Consider the following 16,129-nt stretch of genomic DNA (forward strand, 5'->3'; position numbering starts at 1 on the left):
ATTTTTTTATTTTTATTTCTATTTTTTACCGCGTGAACTTTCGTTTCACACCGTGAAACACTTTTCACGCATGAACCGAACTTCACGTAGAAATAAAATTTCTATTTTTTTTCTACGTGAACTAATGTTTCACGTCGTGAAACACTTTTTATGCGTGAACCGGACTTGACATGGAAATTAAAATCCATTGTTTTCTTCTTTTGTTTCCCCGCGTGAACTTTTATTTCACGCCGTGAAACACTTTTCACGTGTGAAGCGGACTTTTTTTTCGTCGGGATTGGTTCACGATGTGAACTGGGGTTGTTCACGGATTTTTTTTCAGTCTAGTGGGAAATTTGAGTTTCCTTGTGTGGAGGGAATATATGCGTGAACCGGACTTCACATGGAAATTAAATTTCTTTTTTTTTTTACCGTGTGAACTTTTTGTTTCATTCTATGAAACACTTTTCACGCGTGAACCAGCAGACTTCACATGGGAATTAGATTTTGTTTTTTTTTAACGAGTGAACTTTTGTTTCACGCCGTGAAACACTTTTCACGCGTGAATCGAACTTCATGTGAAAATTAAATTTCTTTTTTTTCTTTTTTTTTGGCCGCGTGAACTTCTGTTTCATGCCGTGAAACACTTTTCACGCGTGAACCGGACTTCACGTGGAAATTAATTTTTTTTTCTTTTTCTTTTGGCCTCGTGAACTTCTGTTTCAGGCCGTGAAACACTCTTCACGCGTGAACCGAACTTGATGTGAAAATTAAATTTTATTTTTTTATTTTTATTTTTTATTTTTTTTATTTTTACTATGTGAACTTATGTTTCACGATGTGAAACACTCTTCACGCGTGAATCAGACTTCATGTGAAAATTATCATTATTATTATTTTTTTACTACGTGAACTTTTGTTTCACACCATGAAACACTTTTCACTCGTAAACCAGATTTCACGTGGAAATTAATTTCGTTTTTTTTTTTGTTGGAGAAAGTTATGTTTCACCTTGTGAAACATTTTTCATGTGTGAACCGGACTTCACGTGAAGATTTTTTTTTTTTAACGTGAACTTATGTTTCACGTCGTGAAACACTTTTCACGCGTGAACCGGACTTCATGGGAAATTAAATTTTTTTTAACCTCGTGAATTTTTGTTTCATGCCGTGAAACACTTTCCATGAGTGAACCAGACGACTTCACGTGGAAATTAAATTTCTTTTTTTTTCCACGCGTGAACTTATGTTTCATGCCATGAAACACTCTTCACGCGTGAACTCCGTGGACTTCACGTGGAAATTAAATTTCATTTTTTTTGGTTGCGTGAACTTATGTATCACACTGTTAAACACTCTTCACGTGTGAACTCGCCTTCACGTGGAAATTAAATTTCTGTCCACGTCATTTTTTCATCCACGTGATTTTTCCGTTCGCGTGAGATTTCCGTTCACATGATTTTTTCGTTCATGTGAGATTTTCGTTCACGTGGGTTTTTTTTTAGTCTAGTAGAAAATAGGAATTTTCCTTTTTGGGGAGAATATTTTTTGAATTTAGAATGAAAGGGATATGTGCATTTTTCCAGAAAAGATAAGTGGAATCAAAAAGTCAACCCTTTAATGACACATCTTACACCCTTCATAAATGACCTCCAAAATGGACAAATTGACAACTCATGAGCATCTTCTCATTGAATGCTCATTAGCCTTAATGAGTTATGTAAAAAAAGTGATTAAGAATTAATCTAAGATTAATTCTTTCACTAATCTTTTCCTCGTTTACACGAATCAAGGACTCAAATTAACCACTAATCCCTAATTAATTCACACAATTGAGCACACCATTGGATAGAGCAAGGAAAAACTAATCTATGTGCATCAACAATTGTATAAATTAATCTAAATTAGGGGGTTGATTAGATTCTTAATTATAGTCTCTTTTTTAAGGTAAAATTAAGCAAAGAGAGTCAAATTTCTCCAATTGATCAAAAAATTAATGTGATTAGGTGTTTTGATATGTCTAGATGCTCTCAAAACACTCAAAAACCTCAATTTCGACCACTCAAATGATCAATTTAGATCCCAATTAACATATTTTCTAATTTTTTAGCCTCTTGAACAAGATTAATCACCCTTAATGATAAAAACCAGTCTATTAAGAGAAATTAGTTAAATTCAAGAGTTTTTTGATGGTTTTAAGAAATGTTTTGAGATATAAAGTTACTCCTAATGCTTGCTAACACTCTAATCCAAACAATTTCAACAAAAAACTCACAATTAAACTAAAATTAATGATCTTACTCCTATGTTTAAACTAAAGAGAGCTAACATTCACTAAGAAATGCATTCTATTACATTGTTTGATGCAATGGATGCAAACTAAGCCTAATACAAACTATGTGCAAGCCTTAAGAACATGAAAAACCATTTAAAAAATAACAAAAATAATAAATTAATCTAAAAAATAAGTAAAAAACATTCTTTTCAAAAACAAAAAAGAGAGCTATTCGACACCAAATCTCACATAAATCACCATCGAATCCACATCTTTTTCATGGAAAACCACTAATCAAGATAATGGGCAATGGGTTATGCTGCATACATTATTAGAGACAAAACGATGGAAAAAGCCAAGGGATGGCTCCCCGACAACGGCGCCAAAAATGTTATGGCTCACCCTAACCCTCCTTGAAACACATCCAAAAAGAGATTACTTGGTGAACCGCAACTGTCGTGAGGATCTTTCCAATGGCCAAGCTCGTAACCCTCGAGGTCTCCAAGCTCTACAACTCCTTGAGAAGTAATTCCACCGTGTCTCTCCGCGAGCATTGTCACACCGCCGTATTGCACTACGGGTCCTCGTCCCCTCACTCACACACACTCACTAGCATGCATTAGGGAGAGAGATTAGTAAGAGGATTAGCAAGAGTAAGACTCAATTGCACAATGGGAGAGTATGTTGTATTATGAGAGAAATTCACTTACATACATAGCCATAAGTATTCACACTCACTTAAACTATGGCCAGTCGGGCACTATAGGCTCATAATAGACCTAATGCTATTACAATGACTTCTCTCATGATATATCCATGAAGTACATCACTTAGGACTTTATCCTATCTTGCTACCACGCACTCTTGAAGCGGGAATTGCCATAAATACTCTGTCACACCATTACGGGCGCCCATCGCCAAGTTGTAGCTTTGGACACAATTGCTTGATATCTTGAATGTATGACCCTTTGGTGTATCTATCTTCGTGACTCCTTGATGTAAGATAATGGTGGTAGCTCTTGTTAATCCTAGAATTGGATTAACACTAGGCATGTAACACTTTTAAGCTGTTTTTAGATCTCACTCTTAACCCAAAAGAACTGCTTTTTAGTCGGGTTTTTTGGAGTTCATATTCCTCCAATTTTTGGTTAGTTTGTCTAAGCTCTATTACCTCTTCCTGAGATGAATGAAGTAGTCTTTCTAACACATTTACACATTGAGTTTATGAGATCACGATATAGTCCATTAACAGATTGCTTGTACACACCAATCATAGGTTCAGCCATATTTGTGTGTTGATAACGGAAAATAGTAGCTTGACTATTCAATCTTGAGTAATATCCAAATAAGTCTTCTCTACCATCTCCAATGAATCGAACAAGATCATGCAAGGTGCTAAATGATGGAGGCTTACACAGTTGATGGGTTAAAAGAGTATAGACATTCTTGAACCCACAAATCTACATGCTTCTTTTCGTTTACACGTAGCCTTTGAGCTTTAGCCTCATCATATAGAGCTTTGTGATGAATACTTCTCCACGTGCAATATTCTTTGTCAAGTACCAAGTTGATATGGTGTCTTTTATTTAAGTGTGGATCAACCCTTGGAGTCGCCATAGCAATAAAAATTATCCAAAGAGAAAGTACGAGATGACGGGGAGAGAAAAAAGAGTGTAGACATTCTTGAACCCACAAATCTACATGCTTCTTTTCGTTTACACGTAGCCTTTGAGCTTTAGCCTCATCATATAGAGCTTTGTGATGAATACTTCTCCACGTGCAATATTCTTTGTCAAGTACCAAGTTGATATGGTGTCTTTTATTTAAGTGTGGATCAACCCTTGGAGTCGCCATAGCAATAAAAATTATCCAAAGAGAAAGTACGAGATGACGGGGAGAGAAAAAAGATAGTAGAAAGAAAAGAGAGGAGAAAACTCGCATCATGCCTTAATGTGTACTAAAGTAGGTAAGAGGGCCACCAAAAGGATCGGTGAATTAAAGACTATAGATGTGTGATGGATGGCATATTAAAGACACTCTCCTCTAAATATAGGTAAAAGAGACGTATTTAATATAGCTATTTGTCTCTACTATTTTAGTTAAATCACTTTGATTAAGAAAGTTAACCCAATGCTTACACGGTCCTTTTTTTCACTTTTGGCCCTAATGGATAGATAATGAATGTGTGCTGTACAAAAATCATAAGTATACACGAAGATGGGTATATACTAGCACGAGAAAAAAACCTCCTAAAGAGGGAAAAAGGGCCCCAGCTGGTCATAGTGTGTTCACACACATCACTACCAAATATGGCTTCAATGGCTATGATGAGAGCATGAGTGTGAGGGAACATATTTCTATTTTTAAATGGTCTTGGTCTACGAGCATGATTGAGTAAGCAAATGTGAGTTTTACAAAATTACATTCTTTCATGAATTGCCTAGAAAGAGGAGTAGAACACATGGATACAATAGAAATAGAAGCACAAAAACCATATGGATGCCTTGACCTAATGAGGAGTAGTGTAGAGGTGCATAGTAGACACAAAACGTACGATGTATGGCTATTTCAAGGCTCTGATGAGGTAAATTGTGTGTCAATGCTTGTCAAAATTTAAATTAATTATTAATTCATTAAATTGATTTTCACAAACTATGTATGGAGTGTGTGGAATAGCATATGATTAAATGAAGTTATACAAAATAATAATATTGACAATATCTTCACAAAAAAACAAGTTTAAGATTGTAAATCTACATCGGCATAGATTTATTTAAAGTTTTTCAATAACAACACTAGCATGCAGAGTAGCATGTATAGTAAACACACCCTTCCAATACTCTTCAATAGAAAAATTGAGATAATGTCTATAATGATTGAAGCTCTACCACCAAGAGTATAGGTATAGCAAATCTCTATATAGAAAATCTCTACAAATAACCAAACAAAGATGATGTCCAGATAATGTCCATAATGTTTAAAGCCCTAAGTGTAAGAGTCGTTTCTAAATATAAATAAACAAACACAAGAACCAAATCATATAACGATGTTCCAAACAAGAAGGCATCATTGACATTTGAGGTTGCTGACTTTGTTCTAAATCTATTAAAAAGTCATATAAACAAAATGCTATATATTAAAGAGAAAATTATATTTGGATGCACATTAGTGGTAATTACTTAAGCTTGAAAATACTTATAACCTTAGCAAAGTAGGGTTCAAGTAAATGCTTATAAATGTGCTCATTCATCCTTCTCTAGCAATATCATATTATGATCCATATGTACGCTACTAAAACATTAAGTGTCCCAATCCCAAAGAACAAAGCCACAACAGTATCTCCAAGATTGTTGAATGGCTTGCTAAATAATGAAACAATATACTTGCATAACTTCGAGCCTCTCTAGCAACCACCTTTTCAAAAGCCCTTTTTAAAACAAATTACTTATTCAAAAACTATCATTCTAAATCGAACCACACAACGAATATAAAGCTGATACTAACTTGATGAATATAAAGATTATTTAATACATACATATCATGAATGAGTTCATGCTCCACATCAACTTTCTCTCCAAGGTTCAACTCTTTACCTTGATCACTATGAATTCAGAATACATTTTTCGGTGAAGAAAAGCATACAAATGCACTTAAGATAAGACACGCCTCTTGTGTTTTACACATTTGTTAAGATAATGAAAATAAATTATTATTACCATTATATATAATACTATTTTTTGTAAAAAGGTTACCTTTGTTGACAACAGTTTCGTTCCCATCGGTGGTGTACACTCCACAACTTGGTGATGCACCACTACATAACCCTAAATTGAGGCACAATGCATAACTTTTCTAGCCTCCTCCATCCTATATAGGCATGTAAAGAAGCGAGTGTGATTTTTTTGTGAATTTCTACTTGCGAGCTTTTTTTAAATATTTGTGAGCTTTTTTCTAACTCTCAAGACCATCACAATAATTTTATAGCACCAATATCAACACCATAGCAACAATATATTAACCTATCACTCAAAATGTTTACATATAACCTATATTATTTGAGAGGCTACACTATTTAAGAGAAAAAGGGGACTCTAAGGGGCTTAAATACATACATTAGATTCAAAACTTCTTTTAGATTGTAGAATTTGGCAAAAATGGTAGTATCAACTATAAACATGCTTATGTTCTGACTATCTTTCTCCAGCTGATGTTCAAGAAAGAGGGGTGTTGTCAACCTCTAGACCGTCAGCACCAAAGATGGTTAGAACATAAGCATGTTTACAGTTGATTCTACCATTTTTAGGCCTTTTGAGTTCGTTTACGATGTCAAAAGTGCCGAATTCTACATACAAAAAAGTTTTAAATATAATGATAGAATTTTGAGACTCCTTGAGCCCTCCTTAATAAAAGTATTATCTTCTTTCTTTTAAAAATTTATCCCAATAATCTAGAGTTTAAAAAAAGCTCAGAAGTGTTTCAAAAGCTCGAACACAGAAGTTTGCAAAAAATACTCTTCTAAAGAAGCCAGTATTGGAGAGAAAACAATCAACAAATTTATAGGTCGAGGCATATATATTATCATCAACTTTATTCCAATATGAAATCTTATTATAGATAAGATCAAATTTAAGGGGGATAAGAAGACTATTCGAGCTTTGTGTGATAGTGGATCGGGTATACTTTTTAAAGGAAAAGGATGTGACAATAAGCTCAAAGGAGCATGACACATAGATAAATAACTAGTAGAAATGTGAAAAGACATTCATAACACTAAGTGGAGTATTAGGAGAATTCCAAAGACAAGCAGGGTAAAGTGCTATCATTGGGCAAAAGGGTCATATCATTGGGCAAAAGGGTCATAAATGTGATATGCAGCTTTGAGGCCCGGGATGTAGCTTCAATTAGCACGATGGACAAAAAGTAAGATGTGTTGTTTCTTCAGCATTAATGTTAGACATATATGGAAGATTCAAACAATGGTTTTACATTCATCCCCTACTATTCCTAATGTATGACCCATTGCAAGGGAAAAATCCTTGAAAATTGGAGAAGCGAAAAAGCTTATTCGTGCAAGCTTTAATAGTAGTATTTCTCTAGAGGATCTCTACATCAACAACTTCACACATGGTGACAATGTCCTTGTTAAGACAAAGAGCCATAAATTTCCTTATAGAAGAGGTATATCAAAAGCAACATTTCAATAAATTTAGCATGCATTGGATAATTAGTGGTGGAATTGTATACAAACTTAGCGACGTTTTAAAAAAAATCTAAAAACAAAAGGATACTGATGATTTACCACTATTTGAAGTGGTAATACATACATATCCCTCATGTTCATGTTGTGCATTTATGAAAAGGATAAACAACACGAAGACATATCTTGCTTGTAAACATATAGATTTTATGTTTTTCATGGTGCTTGGTCAAAATGTGAATAACTATATGCATAAATAGCTCAACATGTTTTGAAGGACATACTCACAAAAGCTGTAAAGAGCTACCCTACTGCTTCATGTTTTTGATAGTGCTTAGGCAAGATGTGAATGACCATATGCACATCCATCAAGAAAAAATAGCTCAACATGTCTCGAAGAACATGCTCACAACCTGCTCAGAAAAGTTACTTCATAATAGGCCAGAGTTCCATTTTTCTTTTGTTGTTCTCCTTCTACAGTTAACCAAGAATATGTAGAATATTACTATTTCTTGATGGTATAAATACAAGTTTAAGCATCTCCATGTGGTAGAAATTTTGATTTTTTGATTTTATCATGAAATGTAATATGTTTCAGGTTCTCCTAACTAGCACTATAATGTTACTTGTTCTTACCTCAATATTATCTTTGGTATATTTTGAATTTTTCATGATCTATAACATATCTTGTTAGAAAAGATAGGCAATTTAGTATATATGTGAATGTCATTCACACCATCTTACTTGCTCACATAGCAGAAAGTTATCAATAATCCAATCTGCTCACTCGCTTGCTTACTCAATTGTGCTCACTCCACAAACACACTCTCAAGATGTGAAGGCATTATATTGGCCATTGAGATTGTGGTCTCCATGAAACAAGTACTCACATTCATGATTCTACTTTTTTACAATAGCCATCAGAATGCACATAGTTGATACACATACATTAAAAGCTGCTTGGTTTACCAATTGAATATTAATCTCTTTAGAGCACCCCTAAGCATATACTCAACCCCATCAACCTACTGCCCTTAACACCATGAGTTATGAAAAACATTTCCTAAACTCACTTAATGCTAACGACAACACTACTTATTCTTTAGTCAAAGACCATCGTTTCTCCAAGCCATAACCCTTAGTTGTGAAACAAATGTCTAGACTCTACTCATTTGCTTAATGCTATCGATAACACTTCTTTGAGATAAAGTCAGGATTAACGCCAAATATTGTTATCCTTCCACACATTTGTTGTGATATATTAATGATAAAAATAAAAAAAAGGGCAGTTTCACCTTTCACAATGCGCACTCGATTTTATAATTGTGCATGAGATTTCACAATTGTGCATGGGATTTGCGAGTTCAAACTAAATATCAGAGTATAAGACAAAGAACATCACATTGACGAGACAGTGGTAACACCGCCAATTTGCCAAAGCATAAAACGGAAGGATAGGCGATCATGAAATAAAGCAACCGAAAGTTGAAAGTGTTAAAGAGATCTAGTGGTGCTTGCCCTCCTTCTCAGCGTCCTTCTTGTCATGGCGCTCATGCACAGCAAACGCCCCGGACCCGATGGCCACTGCCCCAGCTACGGCTTCTCCAATGTGGTGCTTGTGGGCATTCTCAGGATCCTTCTTAGCTTGATGTTTCTCGTACTTCACGACGCAAACAAAACACAATACCCACAAAGATAATTAGACCTAATCACGTCACTATAATGGGTAGAATGGTTGATCTAAGATGATTAATTAGGTGAAGACGATGGCAAAGGTTGTTTATATTAGGTGCATACCATGGCCACGGCTCCTCCTAGCAAGGCGCCAGCCTCTGCGAGGTGCTCCTTGTGGGCGTGCTTTTTGATCTCTACCTTGGCATCGAATGGCTTTCCATCGACGACAGTTGCAGATGAGCAGACCTGAGTGCTCTCCACCACCACGTCGCCTTGCTCGTTCTTGTTGTTGTGGTGGTGAAAGAGTCCCCTATCGCGGTGCTCGCCTGAGTCAGCCATGGCTATGGAAGATTTAGAGGACAAGAGATGATTGGCTGAAGAGACACAAGGAGGATTGAGGATATATTCTTGGATTACGATGAATTGAAGGGTGGCTAAGCCCTCGTTTATAACGGGAGGACCATCGTGCCAACGACTCGGAGGTCCGTGTGGGCCAGGGCAGACACACCGAGTCCCGAACGCGGACCCTGTACACGCTTTCGGCCGCGCATGGATCGATCATGGAACACTCACGAGTCACATGGCACCTCCTCGTTGGCGAGTAATAAATTTGATTCACAAGCATAGCCCCCCTAAGTTGGAATATGGCTCACCTCAATCCAAGTCATTACCAACTTTTTACCGAAATTTGAGACCTATGGATAATAATAATGAGTAGCAAAAAGCTGAATCTCTTTGCCTACTACAATCTGAGAGCCACGTCCATCCTTTCACAAGTGGAACCACAAGAACCTGCATTCAAAAAAGAGCAAAACCACAAGAACTCGTCTTCTCTGATGGGTAATGTTCCAACTTCACTTACAACCTCAACACCAAGCCCCCTATCCACAACCAACCCAAAGCTAACAGTTCCTTTGATAATGTTAAACTCTGTAGCTACAACCTCCAAAATCCTCCAATGGTTATTGAGATAAGATGGATTCCCCCCAAGCTTCCAAGGCAAACTTAGCCCGTATCACAGATTTGCAACTTGCATTACCTATAATGACCACCACCATATCAATGTAGCCGAGTCAGTCGCGTCATTAGCTCTACTGTGTTAAACCATCTTGAAATTGTAGTTTGATATATTTCCAAAGGACATTAATCCTGAGGACAACCTTTTTCTATATACTGCCAAAGGACATTAATCTAGTTGTGGTTGTGAGCCCTCTACTAGCATGTGAAGACATTAATCCAATTGTGATTGTGAGCCCTCTATTAGCATGTGGGGATGGCTATTGAAAATAGGGTTGCAGGAATGCACGCGTGCGCACACACAGTGGAGAAGCTCAAGACTCGAGCACACAATGAGATGATAGATAGATAATAAATCTATGCTGTATAAAAATGATAAGTATACCCTAACATGGGTGTATACTAGCACGAGGGAAAAAACCTCCTAAAGAAGGAAAAATTACCTCGGCTAGTCTTAATGTATTCACACACATCACTACCGAATATGGCTACAAATCCCCCCTAGGAGTGATGATGTGAACAAGGGGTGAGCTTGCACTAGAAGTACAGAGATGTGCCAGGCTCTTTGGACTATGATAGAGAGCCCATACTAGTCCCTAAAGGGAAGTAAGTTTAAAGCTTTGCGAAAAGCTTCAAACTCCTATCGTGGGAGAGCCTTCGTGAACAAATCTGCCATAAGCCAAGCTGATTTCCCTTGCATAGCATCTCTCCCTGACATAATGATAGTGCACCTCAATGTGCTTTGTGTGAGCATGAAAAACTAGATTCCTCACAACTGCCATAGCACTCTGACTATCAGTGAAGATGGTAGTGTATGAGGACTCTCCAATACCCAAATCAACAATAAGACGCCTCAACCAAACACACTCAACTATAGCTGTAAATGTTACCTTGTACTCCACTTCACAGCTAGAAGTGGCCACAGTGGTTTGCTTCTTTGCTGAGCCATGATATACATGAATCACCAAGGCAAAAGCAAAAACCACTTGTGGACACTCATGTGTCATAATATCCAACCCAATCTGAGTCTGTAAATGCATGCAAGTGTGATTTACCCCCCTTGAGATAAAATAACCCAAAGTGCTTAGTGCCCTTTAGGTAGTGAAACACTCATTTGATAGACTGCCAATACTTTGTGCCTAGGCTATGCATAAATATGCTCAATATTGAGACCACATATTGAATGTCAAGACTGGTGTTACACAAAAAGATAAGGTATCCAACAGCTTCTTAATACAAGCCAGCATTAAAAGAGTCACCTACATCTTCAAGACTTAGTCGTAAACCTAGCTCCATAGGTGTAGCCATAGGTTTACAGTCTTTAAGATTGGACCTCTTCAACAATGTATGTATGTATTTTTTCTACAGAGCATAACAATGCCATGATTACGTTGTCAAAACTCAATGCCCAAATAATAGTGCAATGGTCCAAGATCTGATATCTCAAAATACTTCTCTAAATTAGCTACTATAAAAGTTGAAATATGATCATCATATCAGGGCTTATAAGCAGCATGTCATCAATGTATAATACGATGACCAATAAAACATCCTTATTCTCCTTAATATAGAGGGTACCATCAGTTGGGCTCTTGTAGAAACCTTGTGCAACCAAGTATGTATGCATATTTTTATATCACGCTCTCAGAACCTGCTTAAGACCATATAAAGCTTTCTTCAATCTACATACTTTTGATTCCTGACTTTTCTGAACGAAACTATGAGGCTAAGAAACATAGACCTCCTCATGCAAATCTCCATTCAAGAAAGCAATTTTGATATCCAACTGACGTACATTCTAACCTTTATGTGCTGCAAATGCAATGATAGTCTGCATGGTAGTCATAAGACATATAGGTGCAAAGATTTCACCATAGTCAATGCCTTCTTTCTCTTGTACATAACCCTTTGCAATAAGCCTAGCTTTGTATCGCTCAACAGTGCCATCCACCCTACGTTTGAGCTTATATACCTATTTCATACCAATGGCCTTCTTGCCAATAGGAAGTCTACCAAATCTCATATATCATTTTTTAGTATTGAATCATACTCAAATTACATAGCACTCATCCAATTTTTAGATTCCTTTGCTTCATCAAAGGAGACAGGTTTCTCTTCATCACATAAACTGGCAATAAGAGCATAACCTAGATACATGATGAGAGCCTGTATGTGTTCTGCTAGGAAAGGAGTGGCCAATTTGCTATCACCTAGTTTTTGCAGCAACCATTTTGGCGTACTTTTTGACTCCATGATTTTCCTTCTTTCCTCATCATCAACTGCATCATCCACATTTGCCTCATCAAATAAGCTGTTGTCACGTAGTGTTTGCACTAGTGATTTTGGCATACTTTTTCACTGCACGATTTTCCTTCTTTTCTTATCATCTGCATCATCCATGTTTGCCTCATCAAATAGGTTGATATGTGGGATGAAAAACATGTTGATTTATAACCTGTGTGCACTTATTTTCAGCATCCCTTGGATTATCAAAATGCTCTATATCAATGTGTCATGCCTTGAACAATGGAAGGAGAGTGTAAACTATGTCCTCCGAACATACATTTTGCTGTTTTTACATGAAAGCAAGGGCTGAATTGCATCTTCCACAAATACATCTCTACTCACAAGAATCCACTTGGTATCAGGATGATAGAGATGATAACCCTTAATTTTTGAGCTATATCCCACAAAAGTACATTTAATAGCCTTATCATCAAGCTTGCGCTGTGAAGTTGCTCAGGCACAAGTGCATAAGCAAGACAACCAAAAATGCATAAGTGAGCCACAAAGGGCTTTTCTGCCATTCTTCAAAAGGCTTATTGTAAACAAAGCCTTTGTAGGACACCTGTTCAAAATATATGTTACACACATGACTGCTTCTAGCCAAAAACCATGAGCTAACTCCTGACTTTTGAACATACAACATGCCATCTCCAATGAGAGACCTATTTTTACATTCAGCTACACCATTTTGCCGAGGTATATAGGGTACAATACATTGGTATTTTATCCCATGATCACCCATGTATGCATAAAACTCCTTAGAGATATACTCCCCCCTGGTCAGGGTACCAATCTTACATGTAGAAGCATTTTGAACCATAGCAGAAAAGTTTCTAAAGCACATAAAAACTGAGTAAAAAGCTCTTATTTTTGTTTCAATGGATATACCCAGGTATGTCTAGAATAACCATCAAATGAATGTGACAAAATAGAGGTAGCCCCCAATAGATAGTGTCCTCATAGGACCACATACATCACTGTGTATGAGCCGCAATTTTTGGTCAGCTCTAACTAAACCATCTTTGGGAACTATGTATAAGCTGCAATTTTTGGACAGCTCTAACTGAACTCTCTTGGAAAATGATGCTCTTGATGCTTTTTTCTAAGAATACAACCCTCACAAACATGTTTGATAGGGGCTTTAAGATGTGGTAGCTCAAACACCATGTCATGTTTATGCAAACACAACAAACTGCCAAAGTTCAAGTGACCAAAGTGTGCATGCCAGAGCTTACCATTACCCATTACCTTTGTTGGCGAAAACTGTACATATAACATACCTTTGTCTTTCATATGTATCTAGACTGTAAAGACCATGAGATAAAGTACCAGAAAGCAATTGTCTTGCTGTCACTATGATCACGAACAATACATCTGTCATCCTCAAACTAAACTACGAAGCGAGCCTTAGTAATGGTAGAGATAGACAACAAGTTCTTCTAGATCCCTGGTACATATAATACATCTGAAAGCATGATTGTTCCACCATTTACAACACTGAGAATAATTTTACCAACTCCTTTTATTTATAAGATAGGAGTTTTTTGCACATGTTAGAGTGTTTCTGTGTGGAATTCAAGTGATAAGAACAAACTACGAGATAAGTAATGTCCTTACTAGCACTACTGTCAAAATACTAGACATGTACATCTACATACATCCTTATGCGAAGAGTCATAATTGCATTGCACAATAAAAGCCCAATCACCATGTGCATAGTTTGCTGATTCTTTGTTGTCTACATTGGATGTTGATGCATCAGTATAGCCATACCTAAGTGTTTCTTTTTCTCCTTCTCTGGCCATTTCTTACACTCATTAATGTAGTGGCTAGGTTTCCTACAATAGTTGCATTTTTCCTTTTTCTTTGGCTTGTTGCCTTCCTTGTCTGTAGGCTTACTTGATGACTCTAATTCCAGCTTGTAACTACCCTCATAAAAGGATTTACTTTATCTTTTTGTTGACTAGAAGCAAAAGCTTGATCTCCTGTACGCATAACATATCTATTTTGCATGGATTGCTCTTCTTGCAAGAGCATAGAAACCAACTCCTCAAACTTCAAGGCATTTTGATTTCCTTTCATCATGAGTCTGATGGTAGAAGTAAAACCTTGATACGAGTTCAGCAACGCATTCAAGACAGTAAGGCACCGATGACCTGTCAAGATATATTTCATCAACACTGACTAATTGCTCCGTAAAATCCTTGATTTTTATAAGGAAACTGTCCGTGGAGTCTCCCTCATCCATATGCTTTGACTCTAATTACTTGTGTATATAAGCAACACATGCTTCATTACGTACTTGGTACAATGATGTAAGTGCATCCCAAGCATATTTAGCAGTCTTACATGACCGAATGTGAGGAATGATGCTCCTCTTTACTGACAAAGCAAGAAATGCATGTGCTTGCACATCTCTTCCATCCCACTTTGTTTGTTCCTGTGTAGGAGGTATGTTATTTTATGGTAATGCACAATGTGAAACTGAGTCCGTGTCTACAGATGCACCCTCTTCATCATGTTCATCAGAGAAACAAGGACGTTTCTCAATACCAACCACAACATTCCATAGCCCTTTGGCTACAAGCGACATCATATGGGACCATAAAACGTAGTTGGTCTTGTCAAGCTTATCCTTAACAATTTCGGATAACATCTGAAATACATAGCTGTCTGCCATTTATGATAATACCCAAGCAAGTAATCACACAACCTCCAAAGTATTGAGTGCTCTTTGATATAACCAAGGTGGCTCTAATAAGGTCCCTTACAATGGAGACCTGCAAGGTGTATAAAAGAAATGCAGAGTATAGTGAGTAAAAAATTTACTCATAAGATGCAGAGGTTGATGATATTGAAGTGAGGCCCGTAGATGCTTTCTCATGTATCTGCACACCTGTTTGTAGTAGATTTGACAAAACTACTCCAGAATCCAATGAAGAATACTGCAAATCCACCGATCCCTAAAGACATGTGTAGGAAACCAAAAACCACGCAAATGGTCCCCAAAACACGTTCGAGCCAAAATCTGACCACAAAATTGTAGTACAAAGTATTACACACTTCACGGTCCTCTTTCTTCTCCCAAAAGGGCTCCTTGATCCAATTTAAGAAGACTGGTGACTCAGGGTAAAGGGTAGGCAGTAGCACAGGGGCGAGGAGTGTATGCTCTGATACCAAATGTTAGAAATAGGGTTGCAGGAATGCACACACACACAAAGTGGAGAAGCTCAAGAGAGCACACAATGAGATAATACATTAGGGCCAAAAATGTTAAAAAATGGGCCACATTTTAATCACTTATATTGGATTTGGATTAAGCTTTGGACCAATAGAAATGCGTCATTCAACCATAAATATGACATTAGGTGTCATATCCACTTTTTACTAACTTCACTAGTTTTTGCTATTTTAGTGGGTTATCACAACTTTAATGTGATACGACACGGCTATTTTAACAATTGGGTGACTATGCAGCCATCATGCAAAGCTCCTCATAGGATAAAAAGGTAAAGAAGAGGCTTAGTACAATAACATTGTAAGGGATGTATCTTGGAATTCAAGATAGAAAAAGATGGGTAGAAGGTAAAGATGCAACATGTGCACACGAGAAGAGACATGCATATGCATCCTTCCACTCCAACATTTTTTTAATTTTTTTAATATTCTTTATGATTCTATGGTTTATTCACATGTGTTGTA

General features: G+C 36.9%; 1 protein-coding gene across 1 annotated transcript; it reads right to left on the reverse strand.

The window, feature by feature from the left end:
* Positions 1-8,834: 8,834 nt before the first annotated feature.
* On the reverse strand, positions 8,835-9,538 carry LOC147604483 (abscisic stress-ripening protein 3-like). The gene is made up of 2 exons (XM_086794747.1): positions 9,248-9,538; positions 8,835-9,110 (listed from the first exon to the last, which is right to left on the reverse strand). Exons 1-2 carry the CDS (start codon positions 9,461-9,463, stop codon positions 8,955-8,957), a joined length of 372 nt encoding a protein of 123 aa, XP_086650873.1. The 5' UTR covers positions 9,464-9,538; the 3' UTR covers positions 8,835-8,954.
* Positions 9,539-16,129: the final 6,591 nt, after the last annotated feature.

This window comes from Cibotium barometz, chromosome 61 (assembly GCF_041138505.1).
Source record: "Cibotium barometz isolate CiBa-2024 chromosome 61, ASM4113850v1, whole genome shotgun sequence".
Taxonomy (NCBI): Eukaryota; Viridiplantae; Streptophyta; class Polypodiopsida; order Cyatheales; family Cibotiaceae; genus Cibotium; species Cibotium barometz.